Below are 24,767 nucleotides of genomic sequence, written 5' to 3' on the forward strand. Positions count from 1 at the left end.
GTTCAAACCACTACACAACTGGATTTAAGTGTCCGATCGCGAGTGGAAACACAACAACAACAACAACACAAAAGATGATACATACAGGCGTTGCCTCTGTAGATATTAACATTAACAAAGAACGTAGGCTCGTAGAAGTGTTTCCCTCTCTCACTAACTCGCTCACTCATATGGATGTGGCATTTCTTCTTTGGGTGTAAGCGCGCTCTTCTTAACGTGAGCGCGTTCTCCTTCGCGTGAGGAAGCGCAAAGCTTGATTTACACTTGAGCGTGTAAGCGCCACAAAAACTAAAAGGCATGCAATTCAATGTGATTGTAAAAGAATACACGTTGACCCAAACTGCGTCCCGCGTCCCAAATACGGCCCGCCTCCACATTTGGTCCGGCCATTTTGAATTTTTTTTTTTTTCTCATTCATGTTATTTATTTCCTGGCCTTTTCCTTGAAGAATTCAGAGAGGGTTATTATCTATTTAATTAATAGTGTTTTTATTATTAATTATTATTATTATAAAGAATCAAGAAAGGGATATTTGATTGTGGCTTTCTGAAAAACAATAACTTTTTACATTTATGCACTTCTGCAATCGTCAACACTTTTTCTGTGACAAACTGACCCCGGCCCCTCATCAGAGAAGGGAAAAGTTATATGGCCCTCACAGGAAAAAGTTTGGGGACCCCTGCTTTAACACATATTGCCAAAGGCAGAACAACAACCTATCTGCCAATATATACCAATATTTTTTATTTCTATTAGATAAATGTTTCAGTAAAATGTTACACATTCTTGTGTATTTGCCACTTATTGCCACAGTTAACATTGAGGCTTTGGGCCTCTTTTGATCTCGTTGTGAGTTTGTAAGGTTGTGAGATCTGATTAAACAAACTCGATGCCAATCAAAACGTTTGTTCTTCTTTTCCCCCAAATTAGAATCGATAAGAGAATCGATAAAGAATCGAATCGTTAAGCAATATCGATAATGGAATCGGAATCGTAAAAATCCTATCAATTCCCATCCCTAGTCATAACGTACGAAGGCTTCAGAGTCCTAGATTTGTATACTATATGTACTCACCTGAAGTCGCGCCACATCTTTTTTACTAAAGCCTTTATACCGTCCATTATAAGCAACAAAATCCACAAGACCATCTGGATAAGAAACCCCGGGCATGAGCAGAGAATCTCCTCGACAAAATCTGCCGTGAATCTACATTGGCCTACATGATCTGCAACGAGAGGACAAACTTATGCAACGTAATCATCGTCAATCAAATGCGTAATGCGTGCAGAAATCAAATCAAATACCTTCAGAGACGCTCTCGGGCGGCCTGAAAAAACGGTACTTGCGACCCAACTTGTTAGAGCTGACGCAAAACATTTCCACTCTGTCCTTGGGATTCTTCAGTATTAAATCCAGCTTCACAGTGTGTTTGTCCAGCATCTCCGTGGATCCTTTCTGACCACTATGCACGGCTTGCATCATCACCCACTGCAGAGAAGGAGCTGGGTTTGCCCGGCTTATGCAGCTACAGATGACCCTATCCGATACGAGGCGGCAGCCCGAGGTGTCTAGAATCTGGGGAAGAGCTAAAAACAGCAAAGAGGGGGACGAGCTCGGAGTTTGCCAGCGCGGATTCTAAGGCAACTTTTTATTGCAATGAGAAAAATCATCACTCACTTTCCTGACTGACGGCGGTCTCTGCTGGCGATTCACGAACCGGATGTTTCGGGGAATCGTCATCTGTGGCAAAAAAAAAAACGCAAACGAGACAATTGTTAAAACTGTGCTCAGATACATTTCACAAAGTTGTTTTTTTCAATATATTTGAATAAAAGATCGTTATTGTGTGTTATCAAGCGTCATGACATTTTTAGGTGAGAAATAGATGTATTTTTTTAGGGCTGTCAAACGATTCAAATTTTTAATCGAGTTAATCACAGCTTAAAAATGAATGAATCGTAATTCATCGCAATTCAAACCATCTCTAAAAGATGCCATATTTTTCTGTAAATTATTGTTGGAATGGAAAGATAAGACGGATATATACATTCAACACACTGTACATAAGTACTGTATTTGTTTATTATAGCATGGCATCAACATTAACATTCTGTTAAAGAGATCCATGGATAGAAAGACTTGTAGTTCTAAAGGATAAATGTTAGTACAAGTTATAGAAATGTGATATTAAAACCCCTCTTAATGTTTTCGTTTTAATAAAATTTGTAAAATTTTCAATAAAAAAATAAACGAGTAGCCCCCCATTGTTGATGTCAATAATTACTTACACAATGCTCATGGGTGCTGAAGCCTATAAAAAAATCAGTCGCACCCATGCGCCAGCAGAGGGCGGCAAAACTCCATAACAACAAGTGAGCGTTTCACTGTACTGTCATTTAAATCTGTCTGAGCGGAACATCTGCGTTAATTGCGTCAAATATTTTAACGTGATTAATTAAGAAAATTAATTAACGCCTGTTAACGCGATAATTTTGACAGCCCTAATGTATAAATATGTGTGTATATATATATTTATATTTATATATATATTTAAAAAATTTTAATCGAGTTAATTACAGCTTAAAAACTAATTAATCGCAATTAATCGCAATTCAAACCATCTATAAAATATGCCATATTTTTCTGTAAATTGTTGTTGGAATGGAAAGATAAGACACAAGATGGATATATACATTCACCATACGGTACATAAGTACTGCATTTGTTTATTATAACAATAAATCAACAAGATGGCATTAACATTATTAACATTCTCTTAAAGCGATCCATGGATAGAAAAACTTGTAGTTCTTAAAAGATAAATGCTAGTACAAGTTATAGAAATTTTATATTAAAACCCCTCTTAATGTTTTCGTTTTAATAAAAATTGTAAAATTTTCACAAATTTTCACACCCAAGCGCCAGCGGAGGGTGACAAAACACCAAAAAACAAGTAAGAAGTGGACTTCACACTGTGCTGTCATTTTAATCTGTTTGAGGGGGCATGTGCGTTAAATGCGTCAAATATTTGAACGTGATTAACGAAAAAAATTAATGACCCCCTGTTAATGCGATCATTTTGACAGCCCTACTCTTTACCTAAAAAATATATATATGGCGGAAAACACTCAGGTGACTTGAAGTTCCGCTCTGAGACCCCCAATCTGGCCAAATTTCAAAATTGTCCGATATGCATGCACGATAATTTTGACATATATATATGTACATATATATATATATGTATATATGTATACATATATTATATATGCATAGGCTGTCAAAATTATCGTGTTAACGGGCGGAAAAATAACTTAATTTAAAATTTAATTTAAAAAAATAATTTCCACCCGTTAACACGATAATTTTGACATGTATATATATATATATATATATATATATGTATGGGCTGTCAAAATTATCGTGTTAACGGGCGGAAAATTAATTTTTTAAATTAATCACGTTAAAATATTTGACGCAATTAACGCACATGGCCCACTCAGATTAAAATGACAGAAGTGTAATGTCCGCTTGTTACTTGTTTTTTGTTATTTGGCGCCCTCTGCTGGCGCTTGGGTTTGGGGAGTGAGCATGGTGTAATGACATCAACAATGGCGAGCAACTAGTTTATTTTTTGATTGAAAATTTTTACAAATTTTATTAAAATGAAAACATTAAGAGGGTTTTTAATATAAAATTTCTATAACTTGTACTAACATTTATCCTTTAAGACTACAAGTCTTTCTATTCATGGATCGCTTTAAGAGAATGTTAATAATGTTAATGCCATCTTGTTGATTTATGGTTATAATAAACAAATATAGTACTTATGTACCGTATGTTTAATGTATATATCCGTCTTGTGTCTTATCTTTTCATTACAACAATAATTTTCAGAAAAATATGGCATATTTTATAGATGGTTTGAATTGCGATTAATTACGATTAATTAATTTTTAAGCTGTAATTAACTCGATTAAAAATTTTAATTGCTTGACAGCCCTAATATATGTATATTTATGTTTTATCCGATGACTCGATTAATTGATAGAATTTTCAGCCGATTACTCAAATATTCCATAGCTGCAGTCCTAATTCAATCACTCACGGAACACGGCACTCCAACCTGTTGGCACTTCCACGTAGTCATCATGTAGGACGTTTTTTCGTGCTCCCTCATTCGGTGCTGAAAGTTTCCACAGTTAGGTATAATAGTTGCATTTTTACCACTTTTGGTCAGTTATTCTTATAAATATATTAACATACACTTGTATGCTAACCTCTTAACTATCCAGGAATGCAAAAAATAAACATTTGTCTTCAGACCAGGGGTGAAAGTGGTTGGAATTTCTTGCTGGAACTCCCTGACGTGAAGGTTGCCACGGAGCCAAAAATTTTTATTTTATTATATTATATATATTTTTTTTTTTTTTTTTGGGGGGGGGGGGGGGGGTTCAAAACTACTGAAATGCAAAGAAAACTGTTTTGGTCAATGCTTATATGGAGCAGACAGAAAACCGATCATTCTCAGGCTTATCCTCAACCCATTTTTATTTTTTTTAATGACTGTTGTCAAGTCCGACCCTTCCCAAAAAGCCGTGTTCAAGGCAAGCTAGGCGCTAATGATGCATAGCTTCACCGCGTCTCTCTCGCTTTTTGATGACGTAATTGCTGCATGAATTCCGATTTGAGAGACTGGACAGTACAGACCGCCGCGTCAGTCTGGAAAAATGTGGCCCAGATCGGATTTGAACCACATACGAAAGTGACCCAGATCGGATTTGAAATGGTGCAGTTCTATGTGACTCGTCACGCTCAGACCGTCAAGTTAATGCCTCACTCGAGTCGGAAAAGCACGAAAAAATCGGATTCGTGCATTAAGACCTGTAGTATGAACGTAGCCTTATTTCTATAACACATACATAAACTGATTTTCAATCAAAATTGTATTTTTTTCAATGATTTGCAAAATAAAAGTTAACAAAAACAGATATAACCCCGGCCCCCACCTCCTAATTTTTATTTTCCCTCATTCCCTCACATACTAAATGCCAAATCTTAATTTTAGGTACTTAAGAACATAGGATGTATATTAAAATTGAAGATAATGTAAACATTTACTTTTTTTTTTTTTTTTTAATTATAAAGATATAAGTAACATACATTCAGAAAAATAAGTACAAATGACTTATATTATGCAGAGTGAAATGGAATACATTTTGAAGACCGCTCAAACATTGACTTTTTTTTTTTTTTTTTAAATCATAAGGTAATGAATAAGTAGCCTAACATAAATGAACAAATTGACAGCTAAGATGTCCCCAACAGAGCAAATAAAACTAAATATGATAAATAAGCCTCCTCAGCTCTTTCCTTGCTCTTAAAGATTTGATCCATTTCCTTTTGCATTGCCCTATTTTTTTGTTTTTTTGCTGTTTCAGAAAACATGCACATTTGAACCAGTATGTCAGCCAATTGAATGGATAAATGAGTCCAGGCATTTTGCTTTCCTGCGTGCATTCGCACATTGACGCGACTCGCCATCGTCAGACTCAGATAATTGCAGCAGCTGGGGAAACCTCCATGCCGTCCGTGGAATAAAATAAATAATAAATATCGGTGGAACCGTTTTACGCGACACAAGCACTTTATTATGCTTGTTGTCAACACTTGTGTATGTAAATCTGATGTTGGTAGATCATTTTCTTCTTGGAGATGAAATGCATGTGTGGCAGCATATATATATATATGTATATATATATTATATATATATATATATATATATATATTAGGGCTGTCAAACGATTAAAAAATTTAATCGAGTTAATTACAGCTTAAAAAGTAATTAATCGTAATTAATCGTAATTAATCGCAATTCAAACCATCTATATAATATGCCATATTTTTCTGTAAATTATTGTTGGAATGGAAAGATAAGACGCAAGATGGATATATATATATTCAGCATGCGGTACTTAAGGACTGTATTTGTTTATTAAAACAATAAATAAACAAGATGGCATTAACATTATTAACATTCTGTTAAAGTGATCCATGGATAGAAAGACTTGTAGTTCTTTATGAAAAATGTTATAGTTATAGAAATTTTATATTAAAACCCCTTTTAATGTTTTCGTTTTCATAAAATTTGTAAAATTTTCAATCAAAAAATAAACTTGTAGGCCGCCATTGGAGATGGCAATAATTACTTACACTATAAAATCAGTCGCACCCAAGCGCCAGCAGAGGGCAGCAAAACTCGGCAAAACACAATTAACAAGTGGGCCTTTCATTCTTCTGTCATTTAAATCTGTCTGAGCTGGGCCAAGTGCGTTAATTGCGTCAAAATTTTTAACGGGATTAATTAAAAAAATTAACGCCCGTTAACGTGATTATTTTGACAGCCCTAATATATATAGGTATATATATATATATATATATATATATATATATATATGAATGAATTTTTTAAAATTAATCACGTTAAAATATTTGACGCAATTAACTCAGATGCCCCGCTCAGACACATTTAAATGACAGTACAGTGAAACGCTCACTTGTTAATTGTGTTTTATGGAGTTTTGCCGCCCTCTGCTGGCGCTTGGGTGCGCCTGATTTTATAGGCTTCAGCACCAATGAGCATTGTGTAAGTATTTATTGACATCAACAATGGCGGGCTACTAGTTTATTTTTTGATTGAAAATTTTTCAAATTTTATTAAAACGAAAACATTAAGAGGGGTTTTAATGTAAAATTTCTATAACTTGTACTAACATTTTTCTTTTAAGAACTACAAGTTTTTTCTATCTATGGATCGCTTTAAGAGAATGTTAATAATGTTAATGCCATCTTGTTGATTTATTGTTATAATAAACAAATACAGTCCTAATGTACCGTATGTTGAATGTATATATCCGTCTTGTGTCTTATCTTTCCATTCCAACAACAATTTACAGAAAAATATGGCATATTTTATAGATGGTTTGAATTGCGATTAATTCATTTTTAAGCTGTAATTAACTCGATTAAAAATTGTAATCGTTTGACAGCCCTAATATATGTATGTATATATATATAAAGTAAGAGCAGCGCATTTTACGTAGGGTCAAAGAATTTCAGCCATCCAAGCTTTGATGAACACGAAAAACACAGAGAGCATGTGGCAATTAAAGAGCATACGATAGGAGAAAAAAAGTCTTAAATAGCATTATTATGTGAATTAGAATCATATTTTGAGACGATTTGACTATATACAACAATTTAGCAAAGCGCAGATGACGAGAAATGAGTCTTTTAATCTGCCGGTTAGCCACGCCTACCATTATAGGGCTCTAGCGTCCCCAACAGGTGGATGACGTCAGCGGGAGACTGGGCTCATCTGTTTTACTATTCAGCCCATTGAGGAGGAATTATTCAGGACGAGGAAACCGCGACGAAGAGAGCCGCGAAATGTCATTGTTTCTGTCTCTTTCTTTTTATCCAAGTTATTTTCCCCAATTGCTAAATAAATGGCATGGTCATGACAAATAAGTCTTGTGCTAAATGGAATATGAAATAATAAAAATGCACTGATTCAGGACGACATGGCAAAATTACTCCATAAAGTTCAAAACTGTCGACTTCACCTTCACTGTCGCACCTCCTGAACGATATTTTATGACACGCAAATCGCACACATGTCATTTCCCTTCCTGGCTTCAGAGAATGTAAACAAACCAAGAGGCGTGACGGCTAGCCGACATGCTAACCGGAACAGAGTAATGTTTCAAAGTCTTCGAAGCGGAAAATCACACACAACTTGCCCAGATTATTTGACATGAAGACTGGGTTGTCGATTGTCTTCGCGGATCGGCAAAACCGCCGGCGGAGAGCAATTTACAGTTCGTTCCCCGGAGGAGGGTGGCTGCAGTTGTTGTGCAGCTAACGTGCAGCTAATGTGCACGAGGAGAGCTTTTTACATGTCTATCAATGATCAAACGTAAGTAGTAAAGTTGCACCGATACCAGTATCGGCAGGGGGCGCCGATCCGTCCCGAATTGGTGGTATCGGTATCGACGAGTACCAACATTTAGGGCGCCGGTACCATCTTCTGGCATCACTTTAACGCAAATGTACTGTCCTCCCACTTTAAATAAGATTAACGTTACTGTCACTACTAGCTCACGTAACGTTAGCCCTGCGGAGGGCTAGGTTTCTATGAATTATAACCACTGTCGATGCGTGGCTAACGTGTCTTACATACAGGCTTTAACATAACATAGCGTTGTGGAGTGATGAGGGTGTAAAATAAAAACTCAATAATGCTAACTATCAATTTTAGCTCAGTAGACATTGCTGGATAAAACACCAAGTAGCACTGGTCTCTAATGTGCTCCAATACAGCCTGTATCATACATTTATTTTTAACACTCCAAAAAATCTACAAATCCTATCAGGACATACAGTTTAGACTAACTTAAAACTTAACTAGAACTTAAAAATGGCTTGACACAAATAGAAATTCAATTGAAACACGTGGGAAAAAAATCCTAACTTTTAAGTGATGTGTGTTATCAAGCCTAACTGCATTTTTAGGTATATATATATATATATATATATATATATATATATATATATATATATATATATATATATATATATATATATATATATATATATATATATACTGTATATTTTTTTAACTATAAAATTTATTAGGATCATGCAAGCTTTTCTCTTGGGGAAAATATATACATACAGTATATCCTGTATATACATAATAAAAATATACAGTACTGTGCAAAAGTTTTAGTGTTTAGTGTCCTGCCTAAAACTTTTGCACAGTACTATATATATATATATATATATATATATATATTTTTTTTTTTAAATAAGATCTAAAGGTTTTTTGAGTGAAAGCAGTGAATTAGTCTTTTTTTTTTAATTCTAGTAACTAGTTACATCTGAGATGCAATTGTTGGCTGTTTTCAACAATACACATCGAAAATAAAGACATTGATTGACTGAAAATGGTTAAAGATTAGATGAAATGTCTTGTTTTCTCATGTATATTTATAATTGCTCTTCACCTAAAAATATATTTGTTTTATCCGATTACTCGATTAATCGGTAGAATTTTCAGTCAATTACTCGATTATTAAAATATTCGATAGCTGCAGCCCTACTTCAAACAGACAACTTATTGTTAACCCTTAGATGCACAAGTTACTGGACTCTACACTCTTCCATAAGTGTGTCAAAAATGACCCATATTAGAACCAATGTGTTTTTATGCCATTTTGGTGAAGAATAATCACTTGTATATTAAATAGTATTATATTTAGGGCGACACAAGAATGATTTCATGCTTGAAATATCTTTATGATTCAATTAACATTTTAGATAAATAGATAAAAATAAAACAGAACAGAAATAGACTTTATCCTTCCTTGTATTTTATCATCAGCGATTAAGAGCTCCCATGCATATTTTTGGTGAGACAGCGGTGCTAAGCCCTTGTGGAGGCACTGACCGATTTCTGAGGATATTGTGGCTCTGTGTTCTGCCCTGGGTGGGAGGTAATTCACTCTAGTAAGAGCCCTACCAACTTATTCTGTTGGCCATGATTTGGACACTTTCTTCTTCAGAGGACACAAAAGTGGAATCTTATGAGTCAGTCCAGTTGGATTTCCAGGTGGACAACTGCCACTGCCACCTGGACAATAGTCTGGGTCCTCATCAACGGAAATTTCAGACACTTGAGTCCAACCCCGTCACTGCCTCTCCATCATCCAACATCTGTAGGACCATTTCAGCTGTAAATCTAGGAGCTATGACATTTTGGATAAGGACATATAAGAGTAGTGTTTTCAATAGATCAATATGTAGCTGTATAAATAGATACACACACACCTACACACACTATATACTGTATATACTGTACAGTAATGTTAGCTAACTTAGAATAGGTTCATACTGCAGGTCTTAATGCACGAATCCGATTTATTCGTGTTTTTCCGACTCGACAGAACGGGAAAAGTCGCATAAAAGTGGACTATTTCAAATTCGATCCAGGTCACTTTCGTATGTGGTTAAAATCCCATCTGGGCCACATTTTTCCAGAATGTGGCTGCGGTCTGAACTGTCAAGTCCCCCAAATTGGAATTCATACAGCAATGGCGTACCGCACGCAGGCTAATTTTAGACCGTGACGTTGCATCGTAAAGCGGAAGTAAAGCCGAAGTGGGACATTATAGACCCGCCCTCGCATAGACCCAACGTAAAAAGTGCTACTTTTCGCCGCTAATCTTTCAAAAACGAACATGCCGATCACGCATTGCTTTTTTGGAACTTGTAGAAACAACTCTAGACATTACGACCATGAAGGATGTTTTCTTCATACGTTCCCGGAAACCAAAAACTCGTGAGGAAAAAATGTGAAAACCGAATCAACTTGCGCGGACTTTAACACCAGCTCGGAGAATCCATTCACGTTTCATATGCAGTAAACATTATGTTGGGTTGGCATGGTCTTTCAGAGGACAAAGAGGTAAGCCATTTTTATATTTTTACTTTATTTTTTTAGCGTAACGTTGTGCCGTACTGCTTCTGTCTGACAATAAATGACCTGAAAAAAATTACAATGGTATCTGACTGCCACTGTTACCGTTTCTGTTATATATATAAAAAAACAACTTTAGTAAAGGGGAAGTGTAAATAAATTATAGGATTAAGATGTGTTATCAATGAAAAAATTAAAAGTGTTCGTTGGCTGTCACTGAGTAGCATTTGCGATCGCTACACAAAGCTAACTAAATTACCCCCAAGACCAGGACAACCAGAGGATATATAAGAAAGACAGGGCTGATGGTAAAGGATAGCTTGTTGAAACCGGAGAATGTCATTGTCAGTCGCGTGGATAAAAAAAAAAAGCTAAAGCTATGCTTAGGTCGGCTCGTTTTTTTTTTTGTGTCTTTTTCAGCCTTCGACACTAAAGCCATCTCTTTAACTGAACATTTTTATGTTCTTCCACATCTATGCCAGTCAATTTGGCACCAGGCACATCATTTTCGGAGAGAATTGGTAGGTTTAGCTCTGTAAACATCTCCTTCGTACACGATTTCCATTCATTTCCTATTAGGGACAAACGGTGGCTTGTCCTAGCTTTGTCCCAGCTTAGCAACAGTAGCTAATGCCATGAATATTAATGAGCGGAAGTGACGTGTTGCTTGCTTTACGCCATTGACGTCAGCAAAGAGCGAGAAAAAATGTAATGGGTTGATGATAAGTCTGAGAATGCGCGGTTTTCTCTCTGCTCCAATGCTCCTGAGCATGCGGGGATTGTTTGCTCAGTGCATCTCGGACTGCGAATTAGAGCGCATGTGTGATACTTGAACAGGCTCAGTGGACAAAGGCAGTCTGAACGGGCACGCCCAAAAAACAGATATGACAAAAAAATCGGAATTGTGCTTTAGGACCTGCGGTAAGAACCTGGCCTTAGTTCGTTAGCTAGTTATGACGTAGGTTAATTTGTAGATAAATAATAATAAAAAAGTCATGAAAGACACACACACAAAATACTATATGGACATAATACTTACAGTAGACATATCAGCTCTTGTTGTGTACAATTATCTTCTTAAGGGATGTCACCTTTTACATACCTAGTCTGTGTGGTCCACGGTAAATTTATTCCTGACAGCCAAAGTTAATAAGAATGAAAGATTCCCATTGGATTCCATAGAAAAAGCATGTGGGTCATTTTTGACCCACTTGTGGAAGCTTAGGGTAGTAATACAAAAATGACAATTTCTTCAAATGTTCAAAAATTTCATTAAAAATTTGAATGGCATTATATCGAAAACATGTGTTTTGAGGAATACCTGGAATATGAATTGATAACCCTTTTTTCATTCCGAAGATATTTCAAGAAAACAACCTCACTGGGTCATTTTTGACCCACTTATGCATCTATGGGTTAATGGCTGCTGTGACATAATTACTCAACACAACTGTTTACTCCAAGGTTTCAGTTTTTTTTTTTTCCAGAGCATTTTTTAATACATGCACATACATATGCACCCCTCACACATACACATACACACATTAAAGCTGTATTGCTCTTTTGCCAATGAAACATTTAAAGATTTTTCACAGAATAAAGCAAGCACATACAAAAGAATAGCTGTGGTCATTAAATGGTCATATTATAGGCTTTACTGTTGGATTATAATTTTTGATGAATGCTTTACAATCATAAAAGGGATATCAAAGAAATCACACACACACACACAGATACAAAATAACGTGTAACACTAATTGCTAGATGCTGTCCGTGTCCAATCCACTCATTAAGTTCTGCCGTTTTGACAAGGTTAGAGCCGCAATCTGACTCCATCACGTTCATTTGTAGCTAGCATTAGCCTATGGCCTGGCTTCCAGTAGAAAGCAGTTAAAGCACCCTCTCCTGAAATCGTGAGAACCAGGGAGGAAAGCGGGTGAAAGCCCGTTTGGAGGCCGCCAAGAGTCGACTTAATATCGGGTGAAAGTTTGGCGAAGCTCCCTTAAGCCTGACTCCATCACGTTTGCTTGTAGTGATAGCCGCTAGCATTAGCCTACCGGGCTTCTGTTTGTTTGAATTCCTGACAACCATGTGACTTCATACGTAAGCACATTGACTGCTTTCTTAAAGGGGAAGGAACATAGCCGAACAACACAGTCAAAGCGGGATAAAAAAGACTATTTTCTTGTTTTATTAAAATTATGGAATTTACCGATATGATCAAAATTACGTCGGTTATCGTGAAGAATTTCGGTAACGGTAAATTTTCGGTATATCGCCCAGCTCTACTTTGCATGCAATGCTTTGAAGCCTTGTTCTCTGGCAACATAGAAGATGAACGTTTGTCAATCATTGTTAACTTAACTGAGCAACTCCAAAAAGTTGTAAAAGCCATATCGAACCCCCCAAAAATACATAAAATAAACATCTGGATCCGCAAAAATTAAAAGCCTTATGCAAGCCCTATAATGTCATTTCCTTGCCCTTGCGGGCATAGGCGGAGTTTGACTTTCGGGGCAGGGGGGACACAACATGTTGATGACCCCAAAACGCAGTGTCAGGAATAAAATGAACTTACAAGAATATTTATAATAATAAATTGACAATGAGCGTTTTTGTTTCCCATCATTCTTTAGGGGAATTCTAAATCAGGCTGCTTAAGCAATACTTTTCGCCAAGATCGTTATCCATTGAATTTGGTATGCCTGCCGGTGTCGTGCCAATGTTGTTACCCCAGTCAAAAATGGTATCCCCTGGGCGGAGCCACATGGAGGTAGATTTGTGGCTTTATTATTCAATTAAAAAAAAGGTGCTTCAATCAAAGGGAAAAAAAGTCACTTCATCCAAAACAAAAAAAGTGTTTTAATGCAAAAATAAATTTTAAACTCAAAAAACTAAAAAAAATGCTTGTGAAAACTATTTTTCTTTGATTATTATTATTATTATTTTATTTTATTGAAGTTATTTATTTATTTTTTTTAAATTATATTTAAGTCAAGTTGTTTTTTGGTTTTTTTTTTATTGAAGCAACGTTTTGATTGAAATAATGTTGATTTGTGTTTGGGCCACATTTTGGCTAGGACATTTTTGTCCTTATTATTCAATCAAAAAATAAGTTGCTTAAAAATATATATCTTTTCAAAAAGAAAAATCACCAATCAAAAAAAAAGAAAAAAATCAATCATTAAAGCAATCTTTTTTGTGTTTGGCCCATATTATGGGTAGGACATTTATGTCTAAATCATTCAATTCCCAAAAAAGTTGCTTCAATTAAATTCTAATATTTTTTGGGGGAAAATTTTGTTCAAAGCAAATGACCGTCTAAGGTGCTTGAAAAATAATTTTGACCCATTACAAAAATATATTTTTATGTTCATTTCATTCATTTTGTTGCAGTTTTATTGCTTTACAACTTTTATATATATATAGGAAAGTCAATTACATGCAATGACACTTTTCGGCCACCAGTCCCCTTAAAATCCGATTATGACTGTTATGTCCTTACTGTCCCTATGCAACCCTACGCCCTTGCATGCAACGCTTTGAAGCCTTGTTCTCTGGCAACATAGAAGATCAACGTTTGTCAATCATTGTTAACTTAACTGAGCAACTCCAAAACCCCAAAAATACATAAAACAAATATGTCTGGATCTGCAAAAGTTAAAAGCCTTATACAATGTAAGTAATGTCATTTCCCTCCCCTTGCGGGCTGGCAGTCTTGTCGCCGAAAATAGCCCATTCTTGGGGGTGGGGGGCACATCGCGTAGCCAAGCTGGGTCACGCGAGTAGGAACCCGTCGGCGTATTGCCAGTAGGCCCCACCTGTCCCTTGAAATAAGGAACGATCCGAAATTGGGAAGTCAATGTTGCGTTCCGAATTGAGATAATATGGAATATACTGTATATGAATAGATACATTTCTGTGCATTGTAGGAGTTTTGGGGATCTCCCTTTTTTTCTCTGGCTGTACAGCTTTGGGTGCTATTTCTTATTTCTGAAAGGTGGCAACCCTATAAATTACTGGGGCCACGGCTATTGCAGATTCCATCAAGTTCAAAAACTCACCTTTCAATGGAGGAGTCACCAAAAGGAACATCATTATATTATATATAGTACCAATTGTGAAGAATATCATGTTGTATGCTCAATGGATCTCTGCTAATGAAAATAATGTCTATTGCTGGCGTCTTCAGACTGATGATACATATTTTCTTTACGTCTTTTATCGCTTTCATCTCTGGGACTTGCTTGCCGCACCATCTGCTTCCATCGACCAATCAGACGCCAGCCTCATGGCGGGGTCCTCCTCTACGGTGGCCGAGAGGTGTCAGGCGAAATGCAAAGTCCAAACACTTTGCAAATAGAAAAAAGCCTCCATAAAATTGCCCCCCCCCATCTGACGCAAATTTATATAAAAATGATGTCAATCGTTTGTGCTGCAACGGTTTTGTAGATACAGCATTATGCTTTTATTGAGATATTGATTTGAGTGACGTAGCTTTACCTTAGCTAAGCTACCGGGGCTAATGGAGCGTACCAACTCTCTCAATAACAGAGGGGTTTGCTAACAACTAGCATTAATGTAGTGCAAACCAATTCGGGTCCATTTTGCAGTTCATTGCGGGGCTTGAGATATTAATTTCAAGTGACGACGTCCCTCTAAGCCCCTCATTTACTGCAAAATGTTTCCGAAGTTGTGCTATTTGTTCGTGCGTGAGTAGATTTGTAGTGGCGGTGGGGTTGCATCCGTGGGTTATTGTGTGCTTTTGTGTGTGTTGAACTGAATTTAACTATAGCGAAACAGTTTAGCAACCTACATACAGTGGGGAGAACAAGTATTTGATACACTGCCGATTTTGCTGCTTTTCCCACTTGCAAAGCATGTAGAGGTCTGTAATTTGTATCATAAGTTCTCTTCAACTGTGAGGGACGGAATCTAATACAAAAACCCAGAAAATCACGTTGTATGATTTTTAAATAATACATTTGCATTTAATTGCATGAAATAAGTATTTGATACATCACAAAAATCAAACTTAATATTTGGTACAGAAACCTTTGTTTGCTATGACAGATACCAAACGTTTCCTGTAGTCCTTGACAAGGTTTGCACACACTGCAGCAGGGATTTTGGCCCACTCCTCCATGCAGATCTTCTCCAGAGCCTTCAGGTTTCAGGGCTGCTGCCGGGCAACACGGACTTTCAGCTCCCTCCATAGATTTTCTATCGGGCTCAGATCTGGTGACTGGCTAGGCCACTCCAGGACCTTTCTTACGGAGCCACTCTTTAGTTGCCTTGGCTGTGTGCTTTGGGTGCTGGAAGACCCAGCCACGACCCATCTTCAGGGCTCTCACTGAAGGAAGGAGGTTGTCAGCCAAAATCTGGCGATACATAGCCCCATCCATCCTCACCTCAATACGGTGCAGTCGTCCTGTACCCTTGGCAGAGAAGCAGCCCCAAAAAATGTGTCCTCCTCCATGTTTCACGGTTGGGATGGTGTTCATGAGGTTGTACTCATCCTTCTTTTTCCTCCAAACACGACGAGCCGAGTTTACCAAAAAATTCAATTTTGGTCTCATCCGACCACATGACCTTCTCCCATTGCTCCTCTGGATCATCCAGATGGTCAGTGGCAAACTTCAGACGTGTCTGGACACGCACTGGCTTCAGCAGCGGGACCTTGCGTGCGCTGTAGGTTTTTAATCCATGACGGCGTAATGTGTTTCCGATGGTTTTCTTCGAGACTGTGGTTCCAGCTCTCTTCAGGTCATTGACCAGGTGCTGCCGTGTGGTTCTGGGCTCCTGACTCACTAGAAATCCTCTCTTTGAACTCATTCTGTTTGAGAATTGACCTATCGCCTTGTGGCTGTGGGTTAATCCTCCAAACTAAACAGTCGCCTTAATCCCCACTCCTGCTCGCTCGATGTTTGCTTTCTCTATAATCAGCTTCAAGACACCCAGTACGTGGAGGTTATTGTCCCGAGTGCTGTTTTACTGGCGTGAACGAGTGGCTTCCTATGTATAAATATATCTCCGCTTATTGAGTCGTGCTAAAAAACTTGACCGACGATGTTTTGCATTGTGCATACTAGGGCTGCAGCTATCGAATATTTTAGTTGTCGATTAATCGATGGACTAGTTAATTCGAATAATTGAGTAATCGGATAAGGGAACATGAAAAATTAAAATACCTGAGCTGACCCTCAAACGGTATAATTTTTTTTTTAATGAGGATTTTTGTACAACAAAAGAACAATTGGCTAACTTAAATAGAAAAAGTCTGCTAATTTAAATGCTATAAAATGCTATTTATTTATTATTTTTTTTTTTTTACAGTGCTCTTAACAAATGGTTCAGACACATATTCCCACAAAAAAACGACTAAATATACTGAAGGGAATAGGTACCGTTCTCACACACACCATATAATTGTTTGTATTAGTCTAACACTTTCATCTAACTATAGTTTAGGCAGACTTCCCTCCGTGCCCTTGAACACAGTAAAGTGAATCACCTTTTCGGCGCTCATGAGGGGGAAAAGGAAAATTGGTACCGTTTCTCGTAGGCACCGTCTAACTGTTTGCATTACTCGAACACACGTAATATAATTAATCAGGGAATAGTATCATTTTCATATTTACGGTAGGACTGCACTACTTTAACACACCTAATGTAAAATAAATACAGTGCCTTGCAAAAGTATTCGGCCCCCTTGAATCTTGCAACCTTTCGCCACATTTCAGGCTTCAAACATAAAGATATGAAATTTAATTTTTTTGTCAAGAATCAACAAAAAGTGGGACACAATCGTGAAGTGGAACAACATTTATTGGATAATCTAAACTTTTTTAACATAAAAAACTGAAAAGTGGGGCGTGCAATATTATTCGGCCCCTTTACTTTCAGTGCAGCAAACTCACTCCAGAAGTTCAGTGAGGATCTCTGAATGATCCAATGTTGTCCTAAATGACCGATGATGATAAATAGAATCCACCTGTGTGTAATCAAGTCTCCGTATAAATGCACCTGCTCTGTGATAGTCTCAGGGTTCTTTTAAAGTGCAGAGAGCATTATGAAAACACACCAGGCAGGTCCGAGATACTGTTGTGGAGAAGCCGGATTTGGATACAAAAAGATTTCCCAAGCTTTAAACATCTCAAGGAGCACTGTGCAAGCCATCATATTGAAATGGAAGGAGCATCAGACCACTGCAAATCTACCAAGACCCGGCCGTCCTTCCAAACTTTCTTCTCAAACAAGGAGAAAACTGATCAAAGATGCAGCCAAGAGGCCCATGATCACTCTGGATGAACTGCAGAGATCTACAGCTGAGGTGGGAGAGTCTGTCCATAGGACAACAATCAGTCATACACTGCACAAATCTGGCCTTTATGGAAGAGTGGCAAGAAGAAAGCCATTTCTCAAAGATATCCGTAAAAAGTCTCATTGAAAGTTTGCCACAAGCCACCTGGGAGACACACCAAACATGTGGAAGAAGGTGCTCTGGTCAGATGAAACCAAAATTGAACTTTTTGGTCACAATGCAAAACGATATGTTTGGCGTAAAAGCAACACAGCTCATCACCCTGAACACACCATCCCCACTGTCAAACATGGTGGTGGCATCATCATGGTTTGGGCCTGCTTTTCTTCAGCAGGGACAGGGAAGATGATTAAAATTGACGGGAAGATGGATGCAGCCAAATACTGGAAGACATACATTCTGGAAGAAAACCTGTTGGTATCTGCACAAGACTTGAGACTGGGATGGAGATTTATCTTCCAACAGGACAATGATCCAAAACATAAAGCCAAATCTACAATGGAATGGTTCAAAAATAAACGTATCCTGGTGTTAGAATGGCCAAGTCAAAGTCCAGACCTGAATCCAATGGAGAATCTGTGGAAAGAGCTGAAGACTGCTGTTCACAAACACTCTCCATCCAACCTCACTGAGCTCGAGCTGTTTTGCAAGGAAGAATGGGCAAGAATGTCAGTCTCTCGATGTGCAAAACTGATAGAAACATACCCCAAGCGACTTGCAGCTGTAATTGGAGCAAAAGGTGGCGCTACAAAGTATTAACGCAAGGGGGCCGAATAATATTGCACGCCCCACTTTTCAGTTTTTTATTTGTTAAAAAAGTTTAAATTATCCAATAAATTTTGTTCCACTTCACGATTGTGTCCCACTTGTTGTTGATTCTTGACAAAAAATTAAAATTTTATATCTTTATGTTTGAAGCCTGAAATGTGGCGAAAGGTTGCAAGGTTCAAGGGGGCCGAATACTTTTGCAAGGCACTGTAGCACACCATAGTTTAAAGAAAACAGAATAGATACACAACGCCATTTTATCACAGAATCCCAACGTGTGCGAGCAAGATTGACACACCAACTCTGGCAATCAGTTCTTCCGACAAGGACAAAGACCAGCGCGCTTTGTCCTAAAACAAGTAGCGCCAGCCCGGATAACAAAGTTGATAGCGGGTGCTTGGGACGTCAAGACCAGCGTCGGTCGCTGTGGCAACCACGTCCCATCCACGCACGAACCTAAACCGGCCACAGAGGGAAGGTCCCAAAAGCAACGCCCGGACACACCTTCGGCCCGGCCTCCTACACCACGGACTTAAAAAACACTGGACACTGAAATAACACAGATTTGCTGCTCGGAAACATTTTGTATGTAGCCTTGTTTTGGATCTGGAATTGTCCCTCCGTCGTCTGTTTTTGCCTTGTTTTTTGACCATTGTCGACGAATAAATTGTCCACCTGCTTTCGGTGAGTCTTCTTCAAACTTTTGAAAGATGGAGTCAGTACAAAGGGATAAAATGAGAAGAGAAGGCGCGAAATATCCGCCCTCCCGGAGGGTGCGCAGAAGCGGTATGCAGCGGAGCACCACTTCATCCAGCTGTCGCCGCTCCCACGTGCGTCTTGGCCGGGGGGGGCGAATTCCAACAACACCTATAAACTAAATTATGAATGCATTAAAAAATATTAGCTCAAACAAAAACTTATCTTACGTTGCTCTTAACAGGGAGCAGTTGGATTCAGCCATGTGAAAAGAGGCAGACCAGATGGCAGTGTATCCGCCCTAATCAATGAAACTAAATGCAAACACTTTCAAAATAAACCTTTACAATGCCATTTTAATTAAACGAATACTCGAAGCAACAAAATTTAATTTGAATATTTTTTTCTAATCGAATACTCGAGTTCATCGATTATTCGTTGCAGCAGTAGTGCATAAGCTGTTATGCGTCTCACTGGCGTGTGTTTGGCCAGTATAAGCATACAACCAAAAGGGTACATTTAAGGGGGATTGCCACCATACAGCAAGGGATTAGGCGCTCAATCCAAAACTGCACTGGCAGGAGCCCTAAATTAGCATTCAGCAGGCTAGAGGTGTGCTAAAGCCATTGGGAAACACTTCCTGGTCACAGTCTGTGGATGAAAGTAATTGCCAGTGGAGGAAAACATGCAGAGGCTCAGAGATTGGGGGAATGCACGACATTCCGGCCAGCTGCTTTTGCCCACTTGGCCTCGATGTCAAATATACAGCACCTCTAAGCTCTGACTAACGTAAAGCTTATACAACCCCTAGCAAATAGTATGGAATTCCCAGTCTTGGACGAGCACTCACTCAGACATTTCATTAAAGCTTGAAAAAATGATGAATAATGAACTCTTTGTCGTTCAGAAATAATAATAGAAATGAATACAAAACATTGTGGTGGTCAGTAAATGTTACTTTTATAGAGCAAGTGCAGGAAAAAAAAATGGAATTAGTCCATTCTGAAGAAATAAATATGTAATGAGAAACAAACAAAGAAATAACAATCATAACCAGTGTTGTTAATAACGGCGTTAGAATATAACGGCGTTAGAATATAACGGCGTTACTAACGGCGTTATTTTTTTTCAGTAATTAGTAATCTAATTAATTACTTTTCTCATCTTGGTAACGCCGTTACCGTTACTGAGGCGGGAAAGCCGTGCGTTACTATGCGTTATTAAGTTGGTTGAATAAAAAAAGTCTGAGAGAAACGGACTCACGGAGACGAGAGAGCAGAGCAGGAGTGGGGAAGACGCCGTTGCAACCGCGATGCTAGGTGGCTCCAATAATACCTGACTGTAGCCTACAAACTACGCCCACATGATACGGTAGATATCACATATTATAGAACTAGATGCAAATGATAGACACGGCTGCATTGGCAACATGTTTTAAGGACTACATGTGTAAGTAAACAGCCGCCATCTTAAAGCAGTAGACCTCTCAGGAAGGCTTTGTTGTAGAGATCCTTCCTAGTGAACCTAAGTAACTTTTTTTTTTTTTAATCTAAAATGCTCATAAATCGGCAAAATCTTAACTTAAATCTATCTTTAAATGATGAAACAGTTTTAAAACTTACACATGTTTAAAGTAGACAGAAGGGAACTAATGCAATAACGGGGGCAATTTTAACAACTAATGGTTGATTCACAACTTTAAATGACTTCCACACATAGCAAAGGTTACTATCTAGTTATCGCAATACCGTTGTGTTTAGTTAAGTGGAGGGTAAAGAATTGGGCTAGGGCCAATTGTCCCCCAAACCCTTTAAACTTCACAATGCGTGCCCTGTTTTTTTTTTTTTAGAAAAAAAATAAGAAAGAAAATTATCACTAGTTACTTTGCCAAGTAACTAATTACTCTTACATTCAGGTAACTGAGTTACTAACGCAATTACTTTTTGGGAGAAGTAATTTGTAACTGTAATTAATTACTTTTTTAAAGTAAAATTAACAACACTGATCATAACACATCTCTAGTGTTTAGTTGCACCACCTCTGGCTTTTATGACAGCATGCAGTCTCTGAGGCATGGACTTGGTGAATATTCTTCATCAATTTGGTGCCAACTCTCTTTGATTGCAGTTGCCAGATCATCCTTGCAGCTCGGAGCCATTTTTTTCAATTTCCACCACAGGTTTTCAATAGGGTTGAGATCTGGGCTATTTGCATTGACTGGATGAGTCTTTCTCCAAGGAATGCTTTAAAAGTTTTAGCTCTTGGCATGATGCATTGTCATCTTGTAAAATGACAAACATATTTGCAGTTGAAGGGATAAGAAAGCTGTCTAAAATTTCAATGTGCATTTATTGAAAATTTAACCACAGCCATCTCAACAGTGCCTTTGCCTGACATGCAGCCCGATATCATCAAGGACGGAGGGAATTTTGAGGTTTTCTTCAGGGAGTCATCTTTGTAAATCTCACTGGAACGGCATCAAACAAAAGTTCCAGCCTAATCACCTTGTCCAATGCAGATTCTTGACTCTTGACAAGGTGCAAGGATGATCCGGCAACTGCAATCAAAGAGAGTTGGCACCACATTGATGAAGAATACTCATCAAGTCCATGCCTCAGAGACTGCAAGCTGTCATAAAAGCCAGAGGTGGTGCTACGAAATACTGGAGATGTGTTTTGATTGCTATTTCTTTGTTTGTTTCTCATGATTCCATATTTTTTCCTCAGAATGGAGTGAATCCATATATATTTCCCTGCACTTGCTCCATAAAATTAACATTTACTGACCACCACAGCGTTTTTTATTCATTACTTTTAGTGTTTCTGAATGGACATAGGGAGTTTTGATGTCTTCTTCAGGCTGTCATCTTTGTAAATCTCACTGGAAGGGCACCAAACAAAAGTTCCAGCATCCTCACCTTGTCCAATGCAGATTCTTGACTCATCACTGAAAATAACCTACATCCAGTCATTCACAGTCTATGATTGCCTCTCCTTAGCCCACTGCAGTCTTTTACTTTTCTGTTTGTGTCAATGATGGTTTCCTTTGAGCTTTTCTGTATAAAAATCCCATTTCCTTTAGGCGATTTTGGGGTTTCAAAAGTTTTTATAAAAAAATATATTGCACCCGGTGGATATTGGCCAAAAGAAGCCCTACTACTGTGGGACCATTGGACTTACCAGGAAGTGAGTGAACATCGTGTTTTGTATTATGTCAAATACTGGGACCATTTTAATATGTAGGTGGCTTGCATTTTGTGACATGCAGCTTGTGCTTTTCCCCCTCTTCATTCAAGTGCCCGGTGTTCTGTCAAATTTTCCGACCTATCAGAAATTGCAACTTTGAGTTAAAAATAGCCGCGAATACGGCGATTACAAAGTAAACAGTACAAACTTTCTTTAAATAAAGGACTACTTACGTTTGATCATGGATTGGCATGTCATTGTCATTGATTGGCAGCGCTCATTGTCCAGCTGCTTCCCCGGCGAGCTCCCCTGTCCATAGTAGCTAGGAACTAGCTGTAAATTGCTCTCCGCCGGGCGGTTTGCTGATCGGCGAAGACAATCGACAACCCAGTCGTCATGTGAAATGATCCGTGCGGTGGCCGAGAGGTGTCAGGCGAAATGCAAAGTCCAAACACTTTGCAAATAGAAAAAGCACGAACCCCAATTGCAAACGCTTTGCAAAAGAAAAAAAGCACGAATGCAAACTGCCACAACACGATCCCCAATTCCTAAAGCGCGATCGGAAATTGGCAAAAGCATGAACCCCAATTGCCAAAAATGATGTTAATCGTTTGTGCTGCAACGGTTTTGTAGATACAGTATCATGCTTTTATTGAGATATTAATTACGAGTGCGGACGTCACTCGTAGCTTTTTCTTAGCTTAGCTCCCGCAGCTAATGGAGCGTACCAACCCTCTCAATAACAGAGTGTTGTCCTAACAAGGCTAGCACGAACATAGTGCAAACAAATTCGGGTCCATTTTGCAGTAAATTGGGGGGGCTTGAGATATTAATTTCGAGTGAGTGATGACATCCCTCTAAATTAATTACGAATGGGGACGTAACTCGTAGCTTTTTCTTAGCTTAGCTCCTGCAGGTAATGGAGCGTACCAACTCTCTCAATAACAGAGGGGTGTCCTAACAAGGCTAGCATGAACGTAGCGCAAACAAATTTGGGTCCATTTTGCAGTAAATTAGGGGGCTTGAGATATTAATTTCGAGTGATGACATCCCTCTAAGCACATCTTTGGCAACCATACATGTAGCGTTAACTTCTTCAAGAAGTTTCGTAATCCTCTCCTTGGTCTCAAGAGACATCTCTCTTGTTGGAGCCATGAATCCACTTGGTCTAGCAGCCCTCCAAGGTGTGATAACTGCACTGTTTTTAACTGCTGACTAACGAGCAGATCTAATCTGAGGCAGGGGCCCAATTAAGGAAAGGAAATTGACTGAATGTGTCTGTATTTTCTACTCAAAATGGAGTGATTCCATATTTTTTTCTTCAGAATGGAGTGATTCACCATTTCCCTGCACTTGCTTTATAAAAGTAATATTTACTGACCACCACAATGTTTGTGATTCATTTCTTTTAGTGTTTCTGAATGCCACAGAGTTGCACTTTTGAACTCATTCATTATTTTTTCAAGCTTTTTATCGGAGTTTCTTCTCCATGATAAAATGTCTGAGTGAGTGCTCGTCTGAGACTGGTGATTCCATACTTTTTGTTAGTGGTTGTAGCTGGCACATGATTGATGGACATACAATCGCTACACCGCGACTGATGAACATAAATTCAAAGTTATTGCCATAATCCTTGACAAAAACACTAGTGTTTGTTAGGGAAGAGTTGGCCCACAAATCAAGTTTTTTTTTCTTTTCAACACTTGCTGTTTTCAATGCCACTAATCCTTTTCAGGGCTGCGAGAAAGCTGGAAGTCTTTCTAGCTGACTTTGGGTGAAGACAGAATACAGGCCAGTAAATTGCCGGGTAGACAAAGTAACATTCACATTCACTCAACCGGAATAAGATCGTGGATGTCAACATTGTGAATCATTGCAGTTATTGAAGAGGTTCAAAATGTAATTTTAATTGTTTTTTTTTTTCGTTTTAAAAATCCTGTTAGACAAATTCAGAAGATACTGTCCTTCAGCAGCACTTTTAAAGATCTTCTGTTACATTAAACCTCCACCAGGTGGTATCCTAAACTAACATTTCTAATAACATACCTCCTTCTAATACCTCCAAACTGATGTATTGACTCTTTTAATGCAAAAAAAAAAAAAAAAAAAGATGGATGAATGTTTTCATATTAGTTTAATATTTCCTTTCCGTATTGAAAATTTATATTGCTTAATACATATTTCTTGTCTTTTTAGAACATGAAATACATTAACAATAATATTCTCCAAACTATGCACGCTCCCTTATTTGTTTGT

The 24,767-nt window shown here is 38.1% G+C and overlaps 1 protein-coding gene across 2 annotated transcripts in view; it reads right to left on the bottom strand.

Moving 5' to 3' along the window:
• Window positions 1-14,798, bottom strand: part of LOC130912319 (uncharacterized) — a 28,004-nt gene extending 13,206 nt beyond the window's left edge. Inside the window, exons 1-5 of one of the 2 annotated variants that reach the window (XM_057830320.1) lie at window positions 14,603-14,798; window positions 4,125-4,184; window positions 1,679-1,741; window positions 1,306-1,587; window positions 1,076-1,226 (exon numbers count right to left, since the gene is read on the bottom strand). In XM_057830320.1, the coding sequence (XP_057686303.1) occupies window positions 1,076-1,226; window positions 1,306-1,587; window positions 1,679-1,741; window positions 4,125-4,184; window positions 14,603-14,672 (626 nt within the window). In that variant the 5' untranslated portion in view covers window positions 14,673-14,798. Of the gene's footprint in view, window positions 1-1,075; window positions 1,227-1,305; window positions 1,588-1,678; window positions 1,742-4,106; window positions 4,185-14,602 lie in introns of both variants that reach the window. The other variant, XM_057830319.1, reaches the window with a different exon arrangement.
• Window positions 14,799-24,767: the final 9,969 nt, after the last annotated feature.

Source organism: Corythoichthys intestinalis, chromosome 2 (assembly GCF_030265065.1).
Source record: "Corythoichthys intestinalis isolate RoL2023-P3 chromosome 2, ASM3026506v1, whole genome shotgun sequence".
NCBI classification, from domain to species: domain Eukaryota; kingdom Metazoa; phylum Chordata; class Actinopteri; order Syngnathiformes; family Syngnathidae; genus Corythoichthys; species Corythoichthys intestinalis.